The following is a 23277-nucleotide window of genomic DNA, read 5'->3' on the forward strand; positions in this document are numbered from 1 at the left end:
GTTAAATTTTCAAGCGGGGTCGCTTTACGAATAATCTTACTTTTTATTATTTAACAAACCCTGAAATACTTTTTTTGATTGAATTACCGCACACCAGCTCGTACTATCGGATTCAATCGATGTTAGCCGGGTCAAAAAAATAGGACATTATAAACATAAGAAATGCCAGTGTTTATAATGTCCCCATATTTGCAATAACATAACAAAAAACTTCCGAATTGTAAGAGTATAATTTTTTAAGAGTACGAAGAGCGCAAATTTGTATTCTGTAAACATGTTTAAAGGGCCTAGGAATACGTAAATGAAGGATTATTGTTTATTGCCTAGTATCGAACGATTATAATCGATAGTTCATTCCTGTGAATATTGTTACTGTTTCTCTGCTGCTGACTGTTTGCACAGAAATCTCGTAGTGATTTTGATTATTATAAATTAATTTATCGTTTTTACAAAGGAATGATTTTGTTTGAAAATACTTTGTAACATTTTTAAAATCTGGTTTAAAAGAAAAAATTGTAAGTTGCTTGTAGTTTGAGATTTTCGTAATGTCTTTTTATTATTATACAACAATAACCTCTTTATGTTTATAGACTTATTGAATTTATTAACATGTGATTTATTATTGTATTAACATGTGATTTCCAGCGCAAAAGTGAAATTCGTTTTCGTGATAGTTATTTATTTTTGTTGTTTTTATTTCTAATTAAATGGGATGTGAAAATTAGGTCATATCTGGGTGTATGTATTATGAAATTATTTTGTACAGAATAATCTGTTATGCTTTATTCCTTAATAAAACACAATTCATTATTCTGTAATAACACAAAAGGTTGTACAACTCTGGAGAATGTTAGCTAATCTATATTAATAATCAATAGTTGAAAGATAGTTTTCTATTTTTTTTAGTGGTATATCCAATTTTACATTTGGTTAATGAACTGTAAAAAATAATTTTAATCGACTTAGGCATTGATTCTCAGACTCATATTGTTTGTGTGTATTTGGCAGCATTATTCAGTTATTAAATTTTCATAATCGTAAGAAAAGATTACATTTGTTAAAAATATTAAAATTTCTTGGATTTTGTGCTGCTAAGAACCTGTATATTTAGCATGTTGTGCAGATTTTGAATAAACTTGTATACAATACTTAAATACAACTTTTAAAAAGTTGTATACTTAAAAGTATACAGTACTTTTAAAGTTAAAATACAACTTTATCTGTGTCTAAATTCATTTGTATAAATTTCTAATCAATAATATATTCTTTCATCGCTTGCTCTGTGACAGGTTCCTTGCACCATGTCCATCTTATTCTCCTCTATTCCCAGCTAAAGCCTTTTGAACCTCTTGATAGCTCCCATTTCCTATTAGATCATAATTTTTACTCTGGCCTTCTTTTTGATCCTTCTAATACTTATTAACAATCCTTCTATCTTTATGATAAGTCCCATCCAGTTAGATTTGCTATTTTCAATTGTTCTGATGTATTCTTGGTAAATCTCCTCTGCTTCATTTTCTATTCTATCTGCCCATTTAATCTTTTTCAATATGCTTTTACATACAGTTTAAATACCTCCAACATCTCTTTTTCCCCTTTTCTTGATGTTCATGTTTCACATCTGTACAAAAGTTAATTACAGAATTAAATTTTATTACCATGTTTAGACAACAGATATTTCTTCAATAATAGTTCCATCATACTGAATAATAACTTTGAGTTAATTGCTTCCTTAGCCATTGCTGTTTACATTTGCAGTGTTATGTTTAATATTGTATCTAATTAACTATATTTTTTACTGGATTGGACCTGTTTTACCCTTTTGACCTGATGGATCTTCCATATTTTGTGGAGATATTTATTTTCAGTATATAATTAACTTAATATCCCATAAGCAGTAAATAAGATCTTGCTCTTTTTTTGGTATAAATTCATTCTTTATTCTTTAGACGAATGTGTTTTTGGAGGTATATCCATCATTATTTCTGTTTTATAAATAAATAAATAATACTGAATTTTAAAAATCTCATTACATGAAAGAAATTTGTGGATCTTAATATCTAACCCCTTTTTTTCATACTTGTAGTTTTTAAAGCTTAGGATTAGGCCTATTTATAAAAAGGAATGAATGATGGAAGGTAAAGGAACTGAAAACTTGTTTTTCGTAAAGAGTACATAATGAATTTAAAAAATAATAAATTTCTTCTGTGTGTTAACTATTTAAGGTTGGTTAATTGATTTTTATTGAATTAAAAATAATAACTCCATGGTATTCTTTACAAATATGTTTAACTAAATCATATATATTATCAATAATAATCAATTAATTATGTGAAGAGGGTAATTAACATATTGGCTGCGATAGTGAAAAGGGATGTCATTTATCAAAGACCAGCTGAGAAAGTAAGAAAAAGTGGAGATTTTTTATTACATTAGTGACATAAATTAATTTTACACAAGCATTAATAAAAAGAAACAAGTGAGTTCACCAGTGATCTTCTTGGCTTGTTGTCAGGGCATTTGTCATGAGATGAATCATGGGAAAATTACCTAATTGTGATTTATCTAAAATCTCAAATTCAGATAGAATGTAAAAAGAATGTCATGTTTATAGATTGTCAAAACAAATTAAATCTATACAGCAATCTTCTAAATTGCAATATAGATTTAATTTTAAAAACAAATTAAATATCTACTCCAGTTTTCTAGATTGCAATGTAGATTTAATTTGCTAAGACAAAATGTATTTAATGTCTACTTTTAATACAAACTGCTGATTTGACATAATTAATATATTTTATGCATTGTGAAATGAAAATCTCTTTATAAGTAATATGTCAGAAGAATTAACCAGTCTTCTAAAATGTGTTAGCATTTACAGATGTTACCAGGTATTAAAATAATCCACATAACCTACAATAAAAAAAAAAACCAATAGAACTTAATATTTCTGTTAAAAGTTTTGTAGAAATGACAGCTGTTTAATTGTGATAAATAAAAAATAAACCTGAACATAAACTGCAATTATAAATTGTAACATCAACTCTTTAGAAAGCAACCACACCTTCAACAGATTGCACTTATATGCAAACAGTTGAGAAGCATTATCTGTGTGGCATCCTGGAAATGCATATCATTCTTGCAGTTCATTATTTGATTTTGTGTGATGATTTTATATTTAAGTGTAAATATAATGTTTTTCTAATTTTGGTAGTGTATTATCAATTTTTATTGTTAGTTTGCTCTTCTTAAAACATAAAAATTGTAAAAAATGGACATAATAAAAATTAAGTAAAATAAATGCAATTTTCCTGTAAAGTAATGGTGGGATTTTAAACACTTAACAGATATGTAACAAAGTGTGACCTGTTGAAGTGTACATTTGCTTGCTAAGTAGATTTCAATATGCAATTCCTTCAGTTGCCTTGCAGATATCAAGATGATATCTTATTATTATCATCAGCATCTTGGTATTATGAAAGAGAACATCTGGTGTGATAGACAAAATAGCTTCTGTGATGTTTTGATTTAAATCATTCCAAATTTCTTACTTAAACAGAGAAAACCAAACCTTTTTGTTTCTGTGCATAACCTACAATTAAAATTGATAGGAGTAAGATCTGGAGACCAAGGAGGTGAAGCTAATAACCCCTTATCTGACCCATTCACCGAGGAAATTATTTTGTGTAGGTAATATTGTACAAATATTGAGAAGGTAACTGGTAAATGGAATTTTTTGGTATTTGGGGCACCTCAAAATAGCTGTGTATTTTAGCCTAACATACCCAGGAAGTTGTGTTTCCCATTATAGCATTTTCAGCAAAAAAGAACAATTTGTTGTTCAGTTGCACTCCACACATTAAATTTTGGGCCGCCATGTTCTGTAATGATGTATGGAAGATCATTACGCCAAATTATCTCAGATTTGATCATTATGCCAATGTACTCATCCCAAAACATGAGATGTGGATTAATCACTTAGAATAAACTTGTGTGCAAATTCTCTCTACCGTGATCTAACCCATCTAGAATTTCTGTAGTGAATTCAAATGGTTTAATTATGTCCTGTAGTTAAATTTTATAAAATACCTGAATTTTATAACTGTTAATGTATCAACAGTTGTTTTTGAAACATCTGACTGTACAAAACAATTCTGCACTGATTTTTTTGGGCTGTGCAAATAACTTGTTGCACAGTTTCAATGATCTTCGACACTTGATAGTCATTTGTCCTGGACTATACAGCTTTAGTAGGCTGCCCATTTCGTTGAGTTATTTGTCCCATTGGTGAAAGTTATTTTTGTGTGGTAGTTGTTGATACAGTTTTCATGCCTAGACCTCAAAACACACTGAATATCCTCTGAATCATAATCATGGTGACTAATGAGCATTATGCAGGTATTGATGATGTAACACGCAGTTTTGCATGCACTGTTACTAGAGATTATTTATGTATCAAGACCTTGACAGTTTCTCTGCCTTTTTATATATACTTGATGCCTCTGTTATGCTTTGATCCAAAATTATGAAAATATGAAATCCCACTCTTGTTTTAGGATACTTTGTAATTTATACTTTTGTTAATTTGGATAATTTATTTTTCAAAATATCTTTGTTTAATCATAAATTTAATTTAACAAAGTATTTTATACACCATTAGATTATATATTTATAAAAGATTTGATTAAAATTTGTATAAAACATTTAACTTATTAGAATCTTTAATTGTAAGATTAATAAAATTAAAAATATAAGAGTTACATCTGTTTGTGTAAATGGTAAATATTTATAATAATATATCGATAAAGCTTTCAATCAGTTGTATTGATATAATAGTTATATACATTTTTTACCCATTTACGTTTTTCTGTCTAATCCATATTAAGCTTCAGATACCTTATCACTTTTGATGTTCTTATATACTTTTCACTAATTGTTAGTAAATTTATATTATCCATCTGTAGAAAAAAGAGGGAAACACAACATAGATGCAATGAAACAATGTAGGTTATTGTAGCTAATTGTCAGTATTGGTAGAATGTCCTTTAGAAACAATCTAGGTTTTTGTCAGTTTTATATAATCAGTCAAGCATCAATAGTCAGTTTTAGCTAATAGTCAGCTAATAGTTTTATAAAACAAGTTAATGATTGCATAAAAATAACTGTTTAATTTATTTCCATTAGTGTAATTTGTATGTATAAAACTATGAATTTGATATTATCGGCACATAAGTTGGCACAAAAACTACTAGAGTTCAGCTAACATTTGGCATGATACTTGGCCGACTGAAAACATTGTCAGTTTAATATATATGATATTTATAACAAAAATACATATGATGCTATTTAATTAAAACTAGTTTAGTGTCTCAGCTAATATAATTTTAAAGTACTTCAAATAGTTAATTTTTCTATTCACTTTAGTGCTGTAGCTGGCAAATTCCGAAATCGCTGTTGTCGGTAGATTCTAAAGAGCTCATGTCCAATTCTGAATTTACCTTTATCACAAAATTGTCAATGTGCACATCATATAAATGTTCATCTTCAATGTATTCTTTTTCAACATTAATGACATGCTCGCAGACACGTCATTCTCCATTTAGCTTCAGACACATTATGAAATTACTCTTCAGCTAACTTAAGGATGTCTGACTTATTAAAAGTTGTATTTCTTTTAGCTATCTGCCCTTTCACTTGACTCTAAATCATTTCAATGGCATTTAAGCCAGGGTGATGAAGTGGCAACTGTAGAACTGTGTGACCATAATTTTTAAAAAGTCATCTGTTAGAAATTTTTTTTGATTTTCTTTGAGTAATTTTATAATTACACAATAATTCATATAATTCAGTGTTTGTCATAGCAGGAGAACAGTTAATTCATTGTTTGGCCAACCATATTATCATATTGCTTTTTAGAGAGTTAGAATTTGGCTGCTTTTGTAGTAGAATCTTGTTATACGATGTGTTATCTAGTATAATGACTGACCGAGGTGGCAAGTTGGGAATACACTTCTCCTGTAACCATTTTGTGTACTTTTCAGAATCCATCAGTTTGTGATAATGTCCTTTCATATTTGACTCATACATTAAGTAAAGCATTGTTAATGAATCCTTTATTATAGCCAGCATGAACATTTATTAATAGTAAGCCCTTGGATACTGGTGTTTTCAGTCCCTCATGAAGGTTTGTTGTGTCTACTCACTATTTTGGTGTCGCATGACTACTGCGAATGTAGGTTTCATCTGTGTATACAATTGGGTCTTCCTTCTTCGTGAAACAGGGAAATTTGTCGTAGAAATTTCATTCTTTTTTTTCATTTTAATGTTATGCTGTTCTATCAGTATTTTCCAGTTGTCTTATGTTTTTTCCATCTACATCCCATTTTACGTAATATTCTCCTTAAAAATCTTTCACTCCCTTTGAAATTAATTTCACTTTGGCAGGCTTTTTGCATAATTCTCTTCACAGTAGGAATGCATTTTTCAGTTACATAAAATTTATTTATTAAATGCCTCAAAGCATCCTTGTCAAACGAATCTAAATTGCACACAGTACTGGGGCGATTTACACATTTTCTTAGTGACATGAACACGGTTGGCTTCTCAGTTTCATTTGATTTCCCTTCTGCTATAATTCTTTGGACTGTTCGTTTTGATATTGATGTAGCTTGAACAACAGTCATATTCAGCACTTCAGTTTTCCTCGCTATTGAGGAATTGTTCTGACATTGTTTTACAAAGAAATTGTTTTACAAGAAATTGTAAACATGAGTACAGTTTTCCTTGCCTGATTATGAACTACTGTACCTTTTCCTCTTAACTAGGGCATTTAAAAGAAAATAACTGTATTGAATTATTAAAAATTAAATGACTGAGTTTATGACAAAGCTTTAAATGAAAACAACACAACAAATAGTAAAAGTAAATCACTAACAGCTATTCACTTCATTAAGTAAAATATACACAAAATAAATGTTTCTATAATAACCACTTCTAGAACATAATTACAAGCAAAGTGTGACATCTGATTCTTCATAGTGGAATGATTAGAGTAGATTAAAAATAAGTAAATGAAATTCTTAGAATTGCGTGTTGTGTTTACAATAATTCATAAATAGCACATTAGTCATGTATGATTCAACTGTTATTAGTTGCTATATAACAGGAAGTAGGCCTAGATTACAACATCAATATATAATTAAGAATAAAACTTAACAATTACATATGCTACAGCAAGCAAGTCTATGAAACCTGTTTTTTATATATTACCTTACCACAAGAGTCATAGAAAATGACAATGTTTTTAGTTTGCTTATAGCACAGGTCAATGCATGCAAAATGCTAGTACATAGGCTTTCGGTCTGCTCCAACATATGTGCCAATACATTTAATAGCATTGATTGTGCTTCCCTATTCACATTTATAGGGCTATAATTTTTTTGCGGTAAATGATTTTGAATAGCTGTGATATGAGAAACAATTGTTACTTCAATATTATAATTATTACTCTCATCAATATTATAGCTTACAACATTGTTATCACTGTAAAATGAGTAACATTATTTGAGTTGAGTTGAATGCTACTGTTAATATAAATGCCACTATTCATATAATGAGCAAAATATTTAAATACAAACTATAGGTAAACAATAAATGCTACTTCAATGTTTTTCAATATCATTTGAATTATGAGTTTATGCAATGTTTTTGCAATACCACACATCTTGCATATATTTTTTTATGAAACATTACTTTAATATAATGTGGTTTAAATTCATAACAGTACCCTGGATGTAATATTTAAAGAGAGTTTTTTTTTTATTTTCCTCTGCTCTCCTGGGCAATCAAGTTTACCTCAACCCAGGAGCATGTCCTTCAACTCAAACGAGCCTGCCCACCTACCAGCAATATGTTTGGCACGGCAGGTCGGCTTGGATCTTTTTATTCTTCCATTCGCCTGCCTCAAACCACCGGAGAGGGGTGAACCAGGCCCAACTATGTTGTCCCCGGGCCCACCCAGTGGCCAGGTCTCAGTCTTTTTTTTATTCCATTTCGAAATTAAAGTCTGATCCTTTCCTTACAATGTGTCTATTTAGTTTTTATGATCTCGGTGACAAGGTTTTCAACTATCCTCCATTCTTGTTGACTTTTTTGCATAAATGCTACTATTGTATCTGGAGTGACATCCAAGACTCAAGCTCTCTCTTTGTGTTTTTTTCCATTTGTCACATTCAAATCGTGTGTTATGGGGAGTCTTCACTTCTTCAATAGACACAGTTAGCAAATTCTCTCTTTCTAAACCTGTTCAAGTTGTCACCGAATTCCCCATCGCCGGAGAGGAATTGAGAGATGTAGTATCTCACCTCCCCATGTTTCCTCTCCAGCCATGGTCTCAATCTGGGGATTAACCTTTGCATCCAGGAACTTATACAGGTCGTGTTCCACTATTCCTGCCATTCTTGATATAACAATCCAGTAGTGTCTTCCTTGTTCATGCCTTTGTAGACTCGTTTTCTTCTCCGGGCCTGGAGGTGAATGGATGGTACTCCTGCAGTGGCTGTAGAAACAGTTCTATAAAATGATGAAATTTTCAAATTCATTATTTGTTGTAGGGAGTTTAGTCTAATTTTGTTCTTAATGTTAAAAGCAGAAAACCAAGCCCGAGTGGCATACAATGTGTTGGATGTCACTGCTGTGAGGATCAGTCTTCTTTTTCTTTGGCTCCCAGTGTTTTCCATTAAGCGTCCTAAAGAGTTTATGGTTTTCTCTGCCTTCCACATGACCATCTCAAGGTGTTTGTTAAATTTTCCTGATTGTTGGAACCAAATCCCCAGATATTTGATGCATGGCATTGTAGCGACCTGATAACCATCCTTTGTGACGTGTATGGGTCTGATACGTTTCCCTACCATCGTGAGAAGCTGAGTTTTTTTGGGTTCGAGACTTAGCCCTTTGGATTGGAACCATCTGCTCACCTGATCAATCGCTCCTCTATTCGCTCTGTATTCGACGTCTTCTTTACGTCCTGACATTAGCAGTGCTAGGTCGTCCGCATAAGCAATCAAAGAGACCCCCCTCCGGAAACTCTAGCTTAAAAATTTTATCAAATGTAAGGTTCCAAAGGAGGGGGCTCAGTACGGACCCTTGAGGCACCCCACCTTGCATTCGGAATCTAATTTCACCATCCTCCGTTGTGGTGAGTAGTTTACGTGCATAGGATGTCCCATATCACTGCTCTCAAATAATCACTGATCTTTCCGCAAACTCATTACCCACCACCGCCCACGGTAGACTATTAAATGCATTGCGGACATCCAGGAGGACCATCAAGGGAATTTTTCTGGTCCTCCAGGTGCCCGTCTTACATGTGTTCGTCCATGTCAACCATCGATTTTCCCTTTCTGAAACCGTATTGGGCCGGCGACAGTCCTCCCGTACCGTTAACTTCGCTACAAATTCTGTCCGCAATGAGACTTTCGTAAAGTTTCCCCACAGTGGGCAGAAGACATATCGGTCGATCTGCCAAATCGGATCATTCGTCTTCGATTTAGGGATGAGTGGAAATTTTCCCAGTTTTCATGCCAAAGGCAAACTGCCCGTCATCAGCGCCTCATTTAAGACCTCTAGTACAATCCATGGATGCACTCTTGTTAACTCGTTAAGCAGTATTCCTGGGACACCGTCTAGCCCCGTACTTTTATTAGGGCTAATCTGAGAGGCTGCCCAACGAAGCTCATCCACATGAGGAGAAACGTCTCATCTCGAAGCACGGTGCAACCATCCTATTTGCTTCTTTCATTATAAAGAGGTTCGTTATTACTCTCTTAACTTGTCCGCTTGAAAGCAATCGGAGGGGGGGCACCTAATCTCTTCAGTAAGATCCGATACGCCCTCCCCATGGGTCGTCATCTAGCTCAAGCACCAATATTTTCCAAGCCCAACGTTTGGATGTTTTCACTGCAAAGCAGAATTTCTTACGCGTATTCTTGTAACGAGTTTCCGTCCGTTCAATCTCTTCAGGGTGTTTTCGTCTTCCTCTTTGTAGTTGTCTATGGGCTGCAAGTGTTGAACCTCTGAGGTCTGTTATTTCTCGAGACCACCAATAAATATTTTTCCTGCGTAGCTCTGACCGGGGTCTTTCTTTTTCCTGTTTAGCTTCCGGTAATTACCGTTCAGGTAATACTTCAAAGGATGATATGTCTGAGTGTAAATGAAGTGCAGTCTTATATACAGTCTCAGTTCGACCATTCGAGATGTGTTGTTAATTGAAACCCAACCACCAAATAACACCGGTATTCACGATCTAGTATTCGAATCCGTGTAAAAATAACTGACTTTACTTTGACTTGAACGCTGGAACTCTTGACTTCCAAATCAGCTGATTTGGGAAGTCGCGTTCACCACTAGACCAACCCGGTGGGTTTCTGATCGGGGTCTAAGTCTATCACACTCCTCCTTCATAACTTGCAAGAATCTGTCATTCTTTCCGCAACCGATCTAGCAAAAGAACTAGTCTGGTTCGTCGTTGGTCTCCATGCGCGGCGGGTCGCTTGTATCATCGGATTTCCCAGGTTGACTTAGAATACAATTTCTAGATGGTCGCTAGTAAGATCTTCCTGTAGCACATTCCATGACAAAACGCTTTCTCTTATATTCTCAGAAATCGCAGTTACATCAATTGTTGAGCTGGATCCTCTGTCAACGAATTTCCGGATCATTGGTAGATTAAGTACTTCCATATCAAGGGAACGAAGTAGCGCCGCTAATGCTTACCCTCGGCGGTTCGATCTTGTTCCTCCAAGCTCAAGGGATTCGGCATTAAAATCAGTATTATAGGATGTCCCGCTGTTCTTATCATTTCTTCGAGATCAGGTAGAAATTCTTCATATTTTCTCTCTTCATAGTTGGGCGAAATATATCCACCAATAATGACACATGTTGTCAGATATACTGGTTAAGCCTCTACGGGATTTGACGTCCAGAATCGCGAACCGGTTGGAAACGTTCTTAATAACAGTGTCACTTGATTTATCTATTTTCCAGTCACTGGAAGCAATCGACTTAATGTCCGGTTCACCCAGTACAATGAAATTAACGTCTAGTTCTATTGCAATTTTTCACGCAACGTCGTGTGCAGTTGTTAATTTGTTCCCTTTAATTTGAAGACACTTCATGATGTAGGTGTTTTACATGCTCGGCCACCGGTCCGGCGTCCCACCTTGCCGCATTCTAAACATTTTTAGGGCTCTATGCACTCTATTGCCCTGTGTCCCGCATCCCCTCAGTTGAAGTATAGGGCAGTGCGGTTGGCCCCACAGCAATCCCTCGACATATGTCCCCAGCCCCAGCATTTATAACATTTCACTTCATCAGATCTAACCTTGATACGGCAAGAATGCCAGCCTACTTTGTATTTATCGTCTAGGAGCTTAGCATCTCGTGCCCGGAATAGGACTGTCGCTTTTTGTGTTGTGCCGAATGCGGGTCTCATCGAAGAGATTGCGGAAGAGATCGGGATGTCATATCCTACTTCCTTTTTAATCGCCGTGGTGACTTCTTCGGCAGTGGCGTCAATATTTAAATCTTTCACATGTAAAGCTGTCATTCTCCCTTCATGTGGTTATTTCTACCACAGCATCTGCAACTTTAGAACCCAGGCGTCTCTTAACGTCTTCTCTTTTTGCTGGCGAGTCGATAACCCGTAACGCCAAAGTTTCAGATCTGCCTTTTTTAACAGATTACATATCTGCAGCCAAATCTTCGCCAATACTACCTTTGACCTGTTTCAATAAGTCTGTGTAGGTCATTCCTTCTTTCTTGATGGTCAAAATCAACGAAGCCAGTTCTTGTGGCACCCCTTTCTTCGATTCTTGGCCAGTAATAAAGAGTGTTCATTTAGTTTCTGTCGTGTCTATTCTTCGGGTCCATTTTTCCAGTATTTTGCCAAATTTGTCTCCGATCTCTTCATTTGGTGTGTAAAACAATAGTTTACCTTTCTCTATGTTTTTTATTCGATGAAGCGCTTGTCTGACTTGTCGCATTACATCTTCGTTCATTTCGTCAATAACCATTATAAAGGTGGTAAGATTATCTGTGTCTTCATTTTCCAGTTATAAAATGTTGGTGTTTCTAGTGTCTCTGTATAAGGTGCCACTTGGAATCTTGGACCCAGCATCAAGTCTTACTACAAACCCCGGAGCAAGTTCTCAGATAGTTGGCATGTATGAGCAGTTTGTCCAGAGTCTCTGTGAAGTCAGGAATACTCGAGTCCCTTCTACCTCTTCTTTAGGAAAGCCCTGCGAACCTTTTTAAATATATCTCTCAGCCATTGGATGCCCATAATATTCTCTAAGTCATCAATGTCGCTGGAATCAAGTACATGTTCCACCTTTTCACGAATCATGTTTCTAGATTGTCATCCTTTATCCTCTACTTCTTTTCTAACCTCCGTTTCGGTGTCTTTACAGTAAGTGAACTTCAGTAGGGATAATTCTTATAACGATCGCATTGTGACTTCTACGTCTGTTGCTTTGTCTAAAATACGATAAGCACATTCTTTTAACTCGCATTTCGTATTGGCAGCCTGTTGAATAATCATCATCATTTTGTGGATCTCTTTCAATAAATGATCCATATCAGTTCCTTCAGATAGATCATCATCGCTGCTGTCTTCTGTCACTTCAGCTTTTCTCTTCTGTACATGCAAAGAAGATACTTCCATCGGTTCTATGTGTCTTTTCTCTATCTCTGTAGCAGAGGATTCAGTTTCTTGCAGACTGGCTCTTCTAGCTCGTCTATGGCTGTTACTTCCAACCAGAGAGTGTGCCAGACTCCTCCTAGTCCTGAAGGGCTGTTTTTCCATTTATTTGGGACCCAATTACACTAGGCCAAAAGTAATACTGGATTCTTGTTAGTGATAAAAAATTCCTTGAAAACAACACCTCACTCGAAGTTTTGAGGGGGGCCTGGTGTTTTCTTTTTTATGTTGTAAAAAAAAAAATTTATTCTAATATTTCATGAATAAAAAAATTAGCCAAAACTTTTCATTCCCTTCCTAAAAAAATACAACTTTGTTTATGTAGAATTATGGTTGTATCAGTATATTTTTAAAAAAATCCTTTTTTTAATTTTATTATCACCACTTAGGGGATTACTTTTTTAAAAATTAATTTTACTTGAAGCTTTCTCTTATGTATGGGACCCCTCAAAATGAAAAAAAGATTTTTGTTTTTTTAAATGATGGCCTTTTTTTATCTTAAACATTCACATAGTTAATCTTGTGTTATTTTACCAAGACTCTGTATTAGCACATTACAGTATGTGTACAGTTGTTTTTTAAACTTTTAATCTTTTTAATATTTTAGTTGTTGTGGAACCATCAGGTTGTAAGGATGCAATTTTGCAGTTTACCATCATAATCGGTATTCATTATACATATTACTTATTTATAGTGTTCAAATAGTCATCTACTGAATTTAAGTACCAACAAATAACTGGTTATTAGCTGTTGCAATATTTTTTTTAATAATAACATTTTTAAAATACGCTTGATGTTGCATTATTTACAATTGAAGTTTTGATGAATTGTTCTCAGAACACTCAACTCTAGTCATTTAAAATTATTGTTTGTATTTAGGACTTCTACATGTTCAAAAGCAGGAATATTGATTGAACTTTACAGAAGTAATATTGTGTATCTTACCTTCTTTGTGAAAACTGTTATTGGTGTTCATTTATTTATAAATGACTTAATCAAACAGTTCATAGAAGAATTGATCAGTTATGTCTGGTTATAACAGAATGGTACTATCTATATTATCTCATAAGATGAAGATAATATTCATGCATCATATGTAAAGATTAGATCACCTAAAAGTTGTTTTACCTCCTTCAATCACTGGATTTGAGTTCATTGTACTATTTTCTATATGGATCAACCAAACAACTAGCTATAACTGTTCAAGTAGGCTCAAACAAATGAACTTTTTAGTAACCATGTATTTAACAAATATGATTTTCTGTGAAATTAATTGGTTGGGTGTTTCAAAACAAATTGAATTATATGCTAAACTGCACAAGATCACTTACCCTATCTTTTGTAAGTTCTTCTGTTATACTGAAATTAAATAAATATTATTAGTAAATAATAATATTTATAAAAAAAACAATATTAATATTATTAATCTATATGTCAAGTGTAAAGTATATGTCAATATGTAAGTCAAGTGAATAGAGTGACTTTTCTAATGCTTTATAGTACAAATACATTGTTAAACTATTTAAATATGTTTACTGATGTTTACTTTATATATTTTAGGTAAACAACTATCTAGAATGAATTAATGTTAATGGAAGAAATAATATAAATAATGCTGTCATTGGCTGTTGATAAATCAGAAGATTTGATAACATTATGGCACTATTGTTATTGTCACACATCGATCAAGATGTTTTCTAGTATGAATTAATGATAACAGTAAAGTAAAGGTGTAATATAAAATAAAGCAGAGATGATGTCAGCAGCTGAATATATATCTGGAGTTGATGATTTTGTGGTACCGTTTTTACCATCCCATCCTCACCATTCAGAAATGGAGAAAGAACGAGATGGATTATGTTTTATATGTGATAGTGTTACTAATAATGAAAGTGTTAAGTTACAGTTTGGTCAGACAACACATTCAAAAACTGGTTTACCGATTAAATTAGGTCAATTAATCGGTGATGATTTTATGGTCATCGTATCTGTTAATGATAGACTTTGTTTTGCTTGTATCAAATTAATCAATTTAGCTGATAAACTTGAAATTGAATTGAATATTGTTAAAAAGGTTATTACTGGTCATTTAAAAAGTAAATATCAGCTGTCTGATGAAAGTGATGTTAGTGAACTCATCAGTGTCAGTAAAAATGATGTTTGTGATATGCTTGTTAATAACTCTAGTTTTGAAGTTACAGGTAAGTTGAAAAAATCTGTCAAAATTATTCCTTTTAATCTTTTTTTTTCATATACTCTAATGTTTGTATACACATGAGTTACTACTACTACAGTAAGTGTTGTGAGGGCTTTATAAATTTAATAATAAAGATAACTGACATACATGCCATAATGAAATGTAATATTTAAGCAATGAATATTTCACTGAACAAGGTGATTACTTAGTGCTTTGTAGTGGTATACTAATTTTGTTGTTTGTATTTTTTTCTAGCAGTGTGTGCATCATTATAAATGGATATGTTTCTGGTAGATCTGGAACTATTAATACCCTTAAATTTTGCCTTCATTATATCCCTTTAGTGAAACCTAAGGTTTGCATTACTGGTGAGATTTAGACTAACTTTGCAGTGAGATTTAGACCAACTTACTGTGATATTTAAATTTCATAATGTAATATTTTAGTTACGGTATTATTTGGCTCTTATTCATAACTAGAAATTTTAATAATTGTCTAATATGAAGACTTACTTTCTACTATAACTTAATAACTTACATCGTTGAATAGAAGCATAAAGATGATTTTTACTTCCTTGTACAAAGTAAAGGAAGTATTGTGATCACAAAAACTTTTGGTTTTCAGATTTCAATTGAAATATCCATTCAGACCAGCCCTGAATCCATTTTGACTAGTTTTGACATGATGTCTGTGTGTACATACATATTTACATATATATATCTCATAGCTATATATATATCTATTAGCTGTAGGATGTTGAAATTTTGGATTTAGAACTGTTGTAACATTAGTTGTGCTCCTCCCCTTTTGATTGCAATCCACTGGACCAAAAAAGCTCAAACTCCAAAAAAATTTGATTTTGTACTTTTTCTTAACTGCAGTTATTAGCCCTCATTGAGAGCTTTTCAATGATACTTCATAAGTGGAACTTATTTTCATTGGTTCTAGAGTTTCAGCCAAATAAGAGTTTAATTAATGAAATATTAGATCTTACAAGGGGAAGGCACATCAGTTTCAAATCCGACTTCATCTCCCTTTCATTTTTTAACTTTTTTAAAAATTTAAATATATTGATTTATTAATAATTATTAACCTCTGACTGTAAAAAAAAAAATACAATAAATAATAATATTCAATAATAACAATAAAAAAAATTATCTGATACGGGACCACATGATTTCCTTGTACGCCGATTAAATTGCATTTAATACACACACTTACTTTTAATTTACATTTAAATTTCACACATTTTTTTAAAATGAAAAGTATACTTGTTTTTTTTTTTTTTTTTGTCTTCAGTCATTTGACTGGTTTGATGCAGCTCTCCAAGATTCCCTATCTAGTGCTAGTTGTTTCATTTCAGTATACCCTCTACATCCTACATCCCCAACAATTTGTTTTACATACTACAAACGTGGCCTGCCTACACAATTTTACACAATTTTTCCCTTCTACCTGTCCTTCCAATATTAAAGCGACTATTCCAGGATGCCTTAGTATGTGGCCTATAAGTCTGTCTTCTTTTAGCTATATTTTTCCAAATGCTTCTTTCTTCATCTATTTGCCGCAATACCTCTTCATTTGTCACTTTATCCACCCATCTGATTTTTAACATTCTCCTATAGCACCACATTTCAAAAGCTTCTAATCTTTTCTTCTCAGATACTCCGATTGTCCAAGTTTCACTTCCATATAAAGCGACACTCCAAACATACACTTTCAAAAATCTTTTCCTGAGATTTAAATTAATTTTTGATGTAAACAAATTATATTTCTTACTGAAGGCTCGCTTAGCTTGTGCTATTCGGCATTTTATATCGCTCCTGCTTCGTCCATCTTTAGTAATTTTACTTCCCAAATAACAAAATTCTTCTACCTCCATAATCTTTTCTCATCCTATTTTCACATTCAGTGGTCCCATCTTTGTTATTTCTACTACATTTCATTACTTTTGTTTTGTTCTTGTTTATTTTCATGCGATAGTTCTTGCGTAGGACTTCATCTATGCCGTTCATTGTTTCTTCTAAATCCTTTTTACTCTCGGCTAGAATTACTATATCATCAGCAAATCGTAGCAACTTTATCTTTTCACCTTGTACTGTTACTCCGAATCTAAATTGTTCTTTAACATCATTAACTGCTAGTTCCATGTAAAGATTAAAAAGTAACGGAGATAGGGAACATCCTTGTCGGACTCCCTTTCTTATTACGGCTTCTTTCTTATGTTCTTCAATTGTTATTGTTGCTGTTTGGTTCCTGTACATGTTAGCAATTGTTCTTCTATCTCTGTATTTGAACCCTAATTTTTTTAAAACGCTGAACATTTTATTCCAATCTACGTTATCGAAAGCCTTTTCTAGGTCTATAAACGCCAAGTATGTTGGTTTGTTTTTCTTTAATCTTCCTTCTACTATTAATCTGAGGCCTAAAATTGCTTCCCTTGTCCCTATACTTTTCCTGAAAGCAAATTGGTCTTCTCCTAACACTTCTTCCACTCTCCTCTCAATTCTTCTGTATAAAATTCTAGTTAAGATTTTTGATGCATGACTAGTTAAACTAATTGTTCTATATTCTTCACATTTATCTGCCCCTGCTTTCTTTGGTATCATAACTATAACACTTTTTTTGAAGTCTGACGGAAATTCCCCTTTTTCATAAATATTACACACCAGTTTGTATAATCTATCAATCGCTTCCTCACCTGCACTGCGCAGTAATTCTACAGGTATTCCGTCTATTCCAGGAGCCTTTCTGCCATTTAAATCTTTTAATGCTCTCTTAAATTCAGATCTCAGTATTGTTTCTCCCATTTCATCCTCCTCAACTTCCTCTTCTTCCTCTATAAAACCATTTTCTAATTCATTTCCTCCGTATAACTCTTCTACATTTCATTATCACCAAATTATGGTCGCTATCAATGTCTGCTCCAGGGTAAGTTTTGCAGTCCACGAGTTGATTTCTAAATCTTTGCTTAACCATGACATAATCTATCTGATACCTTGCAGTATCGCCTGGCTTTTTCCAAGTGTATATTCTTCTATTATGATTTTTAAATTGGGTGTTGGCAATTACTAAATTATACTTCGTGCAAAACTCTATAAGTCGGTCCCCTCTTTCATTCCTTTTGCCCAGCCCGTATTCACCCACTATATTTCCTTCCTTGCCTTTTCCAATGCTTGCATTCCAATCTCCAACTATTATTAAATTTTCATCTCCTTTTACGTGTTTAATTGCTTCATCAATCTCTTTGTATACACACTCTACCTCATCATCATCATGGGCGCTTGTAGGCATATAAACGTTAACAATCATTGTCGGTTTAGGTTTTGATTTTATCCTTATTACAATGATTCTATCGCTATGCGTTTTGAAATACTCCACTCTCCTCCCTATCTTCTTGTTCATCACGAAACCTACTCCTGCCTGCCCATTATTTGACGCTGAGTTAATTACTCTAAAATCACCTGACCAAAAGTCGCCTTCCTCTTCCCACCGAACCTCACTAATTCCTACTATATCCACATTTGTCCTACCATTTCCCTTTTTAAATTTTCTAGCCTACCAACCTTTTTCAAGCTTCTAACATTCCTCGCTCCGACTCGTAGAATGTTATTTTTTAATTTTCTGGTGACCCCTTCCTTAGTAGTCCCCACCCGGAGATCCGAACGGGGGACTATTTTACCTCCGGAATATTTTACCAAGGAAGGCGCCTCCATTATTGCTATGTGAAAATGCAGAGAGCCACATTTTCTTGGAAAAAAAGCAGCTGTAGTTTTCCATTGCTTTCAGCTGCGCAGTACTCAGAGGACTGAGTGATGTTGATACGGCCGTTTAAGTCGTCCTGACTCACGCCCCTAACAACTACTGAAAGAGCTGCTGCCCTCTTTCAGGAATCATTCCTTAGTCTGGCTCTCAACAGATACCTCTCCGATATGGTTGCACCTTCGGTCCAGCTACTCTGTATCCCTGAGCACTCAAACCCCCTCACCAACGGCAAGGTCTCATGATTCATAGAGGAGGAAAAAGTATATAAAATTCTTTTTAATTAATAACTTCTGATGTTTTTCATATTTTTTTTTATTGTTATTGAATTATTATTTATCGTAAAACGTTTTTTTACAGTCACAGGTTAATAATTATTAATAAATCAATATATTTAAATTAAAAATAAAAGAGATGAAGTCCGATTCGAACTGAAGTGCATTTCCCTTGTAAGATACAAATACTTCAACTAATTAAAATTTTATTTGGCTATAATTCTGAAACCAATGAAAATAAGTGCCACTTTTGATAAATTGTTGAAAAGCTCTCAGTGTTGGCTTATTACTACAATTAAGAAAAAGTTCAGAATCCAATTTTTTTTTATTTTGGGCTTTTTTAGATAATTTTCGTTCAGTCTAGTGCACAACTACATGTTACAACAGTCCTAAATCCAAAATTCAACTTTGTATGACTAATCGTTTTTGAGTTATGCGAGATAAATACGTACGTACAGATGTTACGCCGAAACTAGTCAAAATGGATTCAGGGATGGTCAAAATGAATATTTCCGATGAAATCTGAAAACCGAAATTTTTTGCGAATACTTAGGAAGTAAATATAATACTTAGGAATTATATTCCTAAGTAATACTTAGGAATACTTAGGAAGTAAAAATATCAGAAGTTATTAATGAAAAAAAATTTTATTTACTTTTAATTTAAAAAAATCTGTATATGTAATTTAACAGGCGTACAAGGAAGTCATGTGATGTCCACATCAGATTTTTTTTAGCTCTATTTTCTTGAGATAGGTTACATTTAAAATTAGCATTTGAAAATGGATTTGATGTAAAAAAAGATTCCTTTTGCTACTTATTGTGCAATGACATAAAGTAAAAAATTCTACAAATTTACATATAAAAATATTTTTGTATATTATAGTTATTCAGTGGCAGATGATTTAAAGAAACTGTAAAAAAATGTAATTTAAAAAAAGTTATAAAACATTGGAATTATATAATCTCATTATGAATAAAAAGATAATATCAGTTTTAAAAAACAATATAAATTTATCTCAGAATATTTTCCTCATTATTCATACTGAATAATGCATATAGTCAATGAAATCCTACAATTAGTATTTGCAGTGTAGTTATAATCCAAAAAAATTACAATGAAATTGTAAACTGTATGGTAAGAGTCTCGCAGATATCATTTCTTTCGCTCAAAAAACAAAAATTTCTGTATTATAGATAAAACTGTTTTTAACAAAATGATACTGGTATCAAAAAAGGTAAGGCACTACATTTCTGTTATCAAAATGTGTTATTAATTTGGAATTTTCTTTAAAAAAAAAATACATGTTAAATATATGTAATAATAGACAATAGATATACAATAATAGATAATAAACAAAGTTTAAGCATATATTATAAGCAAAAAAATTAAAATTTGTTACAAAACTCTTACCAGCCTGATTTCATTTATTAAACAATGAATAATCATAAGAATTGTATTATTTCTGTAAATATGATATGTATTATTCATTGCTTAATAAATGAAATCGGGCCGGTAAGAGTTTTGTAACAATTTTTTTTTTTTTTTTCTTATGGAACGCTTAAACATGGTTTTATTATCTATTCTTGTATATCTATTGTCTAACAGATTTTGATAATAGAAATGTAGTGTCTTACCTTTTATGATATCAGTATTGTTTTGTTAAAAACAGTTTTATTTATATTACAGAAATTTTTGTTTTTTAAGCAGAAGAAATGACATATGCAAGACTCTTACCACATGGTGTACAATTTCATTGTAATTTTTTTTATATCACTGCATTTTGCTAGATTATTCTTTTATATTTTTTTATGAATTATTGATTGTTATCTTATGAATTTATTATTAAAATTTATTGCCGTAGAACAAACAGATTGAATTTCACGGCCAGTTTTTTTGATGATAGTCTTATCATTCACTTCATACCAGATTTTCCCTTTTTTAATAAAACTAGTATAATTTTAATACCTTTACGAATCGAAAATCCGTGATGTAATATTGCACTTATTTATTACTTTATAAATGTAACTCAATTTTTTTTAATGTTATTTATATCTTTTAGTAAAATTGATGTCAAGTAGGATATAGTACTGTCTTCAAATTTGTAGAAGAATCTACTGTTGACAGATTTTTACTCAACTGAAGATCTATAACTGAAGATCATATTACTATTTCAGTTGCCTTTTAAAACAAAAACTTATATTTTCTAAGAGAAAGATAAATTTCAGAATTATGTGTATCTAATTAATGACATTAAATGTCTTCATTATTTAAAGAATTTTGTTTGTCTTTTATAAAAATGTTGTAAAGTGTTTTATAAACACTTTAAGTGTGCCAGCCATTTTAGTAAAGGACTTCACCCATATATTATTGCTTTTTCAGCACTTTATTAAAAACTAGTAACAAATATTTAAAAGCATGTGTCTTGTATAAAGTAAAATCTTTAAATGTGGTTTGTAAATTCATTTACTGTATTGTGCATTAACCAGAAGTGTTGATTTGTACATTAGAAATGAAAACTACACTGATAGATTGAAAAATTTGAAAAAAATAATTAGTTAATATTATAATAATTTTGTAATATTTTGAAATTTCATGGATAAAGAATTTTGCCACTTTCACCTGTATCAATTTCAAATTCCTTATAATTTCATTCTTTATGCAATTTGTCAGAAACTACATTATCAGTTTGGCCTTATTTGCCATACTAGTCACAACTTCAACAACAAAACAACATTTCTACCACCTGTTGAATAAATTTTTCTTTCAGTTAAGTTTCCACAATTTTTGTCACTTAGTTACAAAACAGTATTATTGTTGAATGACACCAAAATGTTTTCAGAGGTATAAAATTAATTACAAGCTATGGAAAAAAGGAGATATTACATTATGAGGGCTTTCTTTGAAAATTTCTGCTGATATAGTAGGCTTTCATATTCATTGTGTTAATGTATTCTAAAGAAAATGTTATTAAAAATATTTATTTTCTTTTTCAATATTCTTATACGTTATTATCAGTGTTTGTTAGGTCCAATAACAAATGATTGTAGGTGACCTGACAAGAGTCGCAAGTTACTCCTGAGAATGAAGTAGCTAATCTCAAGAATTATCACCATCCTATGTTAAGCTTACTTGAAAAGTTGAAGAGCGGAGTGGTTTTCTGTTGCCTTTTCACTGAGAAACATTATACTCTTACACATAAACTTAATAAACCATACAAAACATAGGTGAAATTCAACTGTACTAGAGACAACTTCATTTTGTTCACCCCAAAGATTGGCTGTAGTGAAAATCATTACTTTCTGACCAAGCACTTTTTATGGATACCAATTATTCCTTTGGTACTTTAAAAATGTCACATCCATAAAATAAGACTAGGGCTATAAAGTAACAAACTTTTTTTTAGCACTTTCGCAATGAAATGAGCATAAAAAATGTATTTATTTATTCTTGTAATAAGAAAACAATATTCTATCAATAAAGTTTTAATTTTTATTTGTAATAAAATAGTGCGACACTTGCATTTTTACATTTCTGGTAAACTCATTCATTTAAGTTACAAACTGTTATAGATTTATTTACTTTTTAATTTGTATCATTTTATTAATTTCAGAAGGCAGTGAAGTTAATGTTGGTGTAGAAATGCATGATGAATTATTAAATGATTTTAATAAGGTATTAATTCTAATATATTTCTGTTTTCTTGTAAAAGTTGTTAAATATTTATATTTTTTGTAATTCATTAAAATGCATGCAAGATTCATTACATCACTCCTTCTACCGTTCTTCCTTTGCTGCTTCAAACTTCTAACTTTTTTCTTCTACGTCAATATAATTTTCTGCTCTCATCTTTTTTATTGTGTTTTTATCACTTTTTTTTGTTCACTTACCCTTTTTGTGTTTAATTTCTTTCAGCATATTACTTGTTATCCACAGCTTTTTATTTAATATGTCATCTACTTTAATTATTCCTCTTTTTAGCCTTATTCATTCATTTTTTACGGAATCTTCTGTTGTAATAATCTCTTGGCCTCTGAACCTATGATTTGTTCTTATTTTAACTTTACATCATTCCCTTTTAGCCTGTCTGTTTCTTTATTTTCATTTCTTTCTTTATTGGGTTTTATTTTCTTTCTTAATTTTTCATATGAAATCTCTATCTAACCATTATATAATCTATCTGATATTTTCTTGGTATCACTCATGTGAACTTTCTTCTTACAATTTGTACATATCAAAATCCAATTTTGAGAAATACTATGATAAAAAGTAATAAACTCTGACTA

At 32.1% G+C, this 23277-nt stretch overlaps 1 protein-coding gene across 1 annotated transcript in view; it reads left to right on the forward strand.

Annotated features, from left to right (window-relative positions):
- Positions 1-399: 399 nt before the first annotated feature.
- Positions 400-23277, forward strand: part of LOC142329229 (uncharacterized) — a 73226-nt gene continuing 50348 nt past the window's right edge. The window contains exons 1-3 of the mRNA XM_075373637.1: positions 400-515; positions 14318-14958; positions 22605-22666. Coding sequence (XP_075229752.1) covers positions 14511-14958; positions 22605-22666 — 510 coding nt within the window. The 5' untranslated portion in view covers positions 400-515; positions 14318-14510. The remainder of the gene's footprint in view (positions 516-14317; positions 14959-22604; positions 22667-23277) is intronic.

The sequence above is a fragment of the Lycorma delicatula genome, chromosome 8, assembly GCF_047948215.1.
Source record: "Lycorma delicatula isolate Av1 chromosome 8, ASM4794821v1, whole genome shotgun sequence".
In the NCBI taxonomy this organism is placed as follows: domain Eukaryota; kingdom Metazoa; phylum Arthropoda; class Insecta; order Hemiptera; family Fulgoridae; genus Lycorma; species Lycorma delicatula.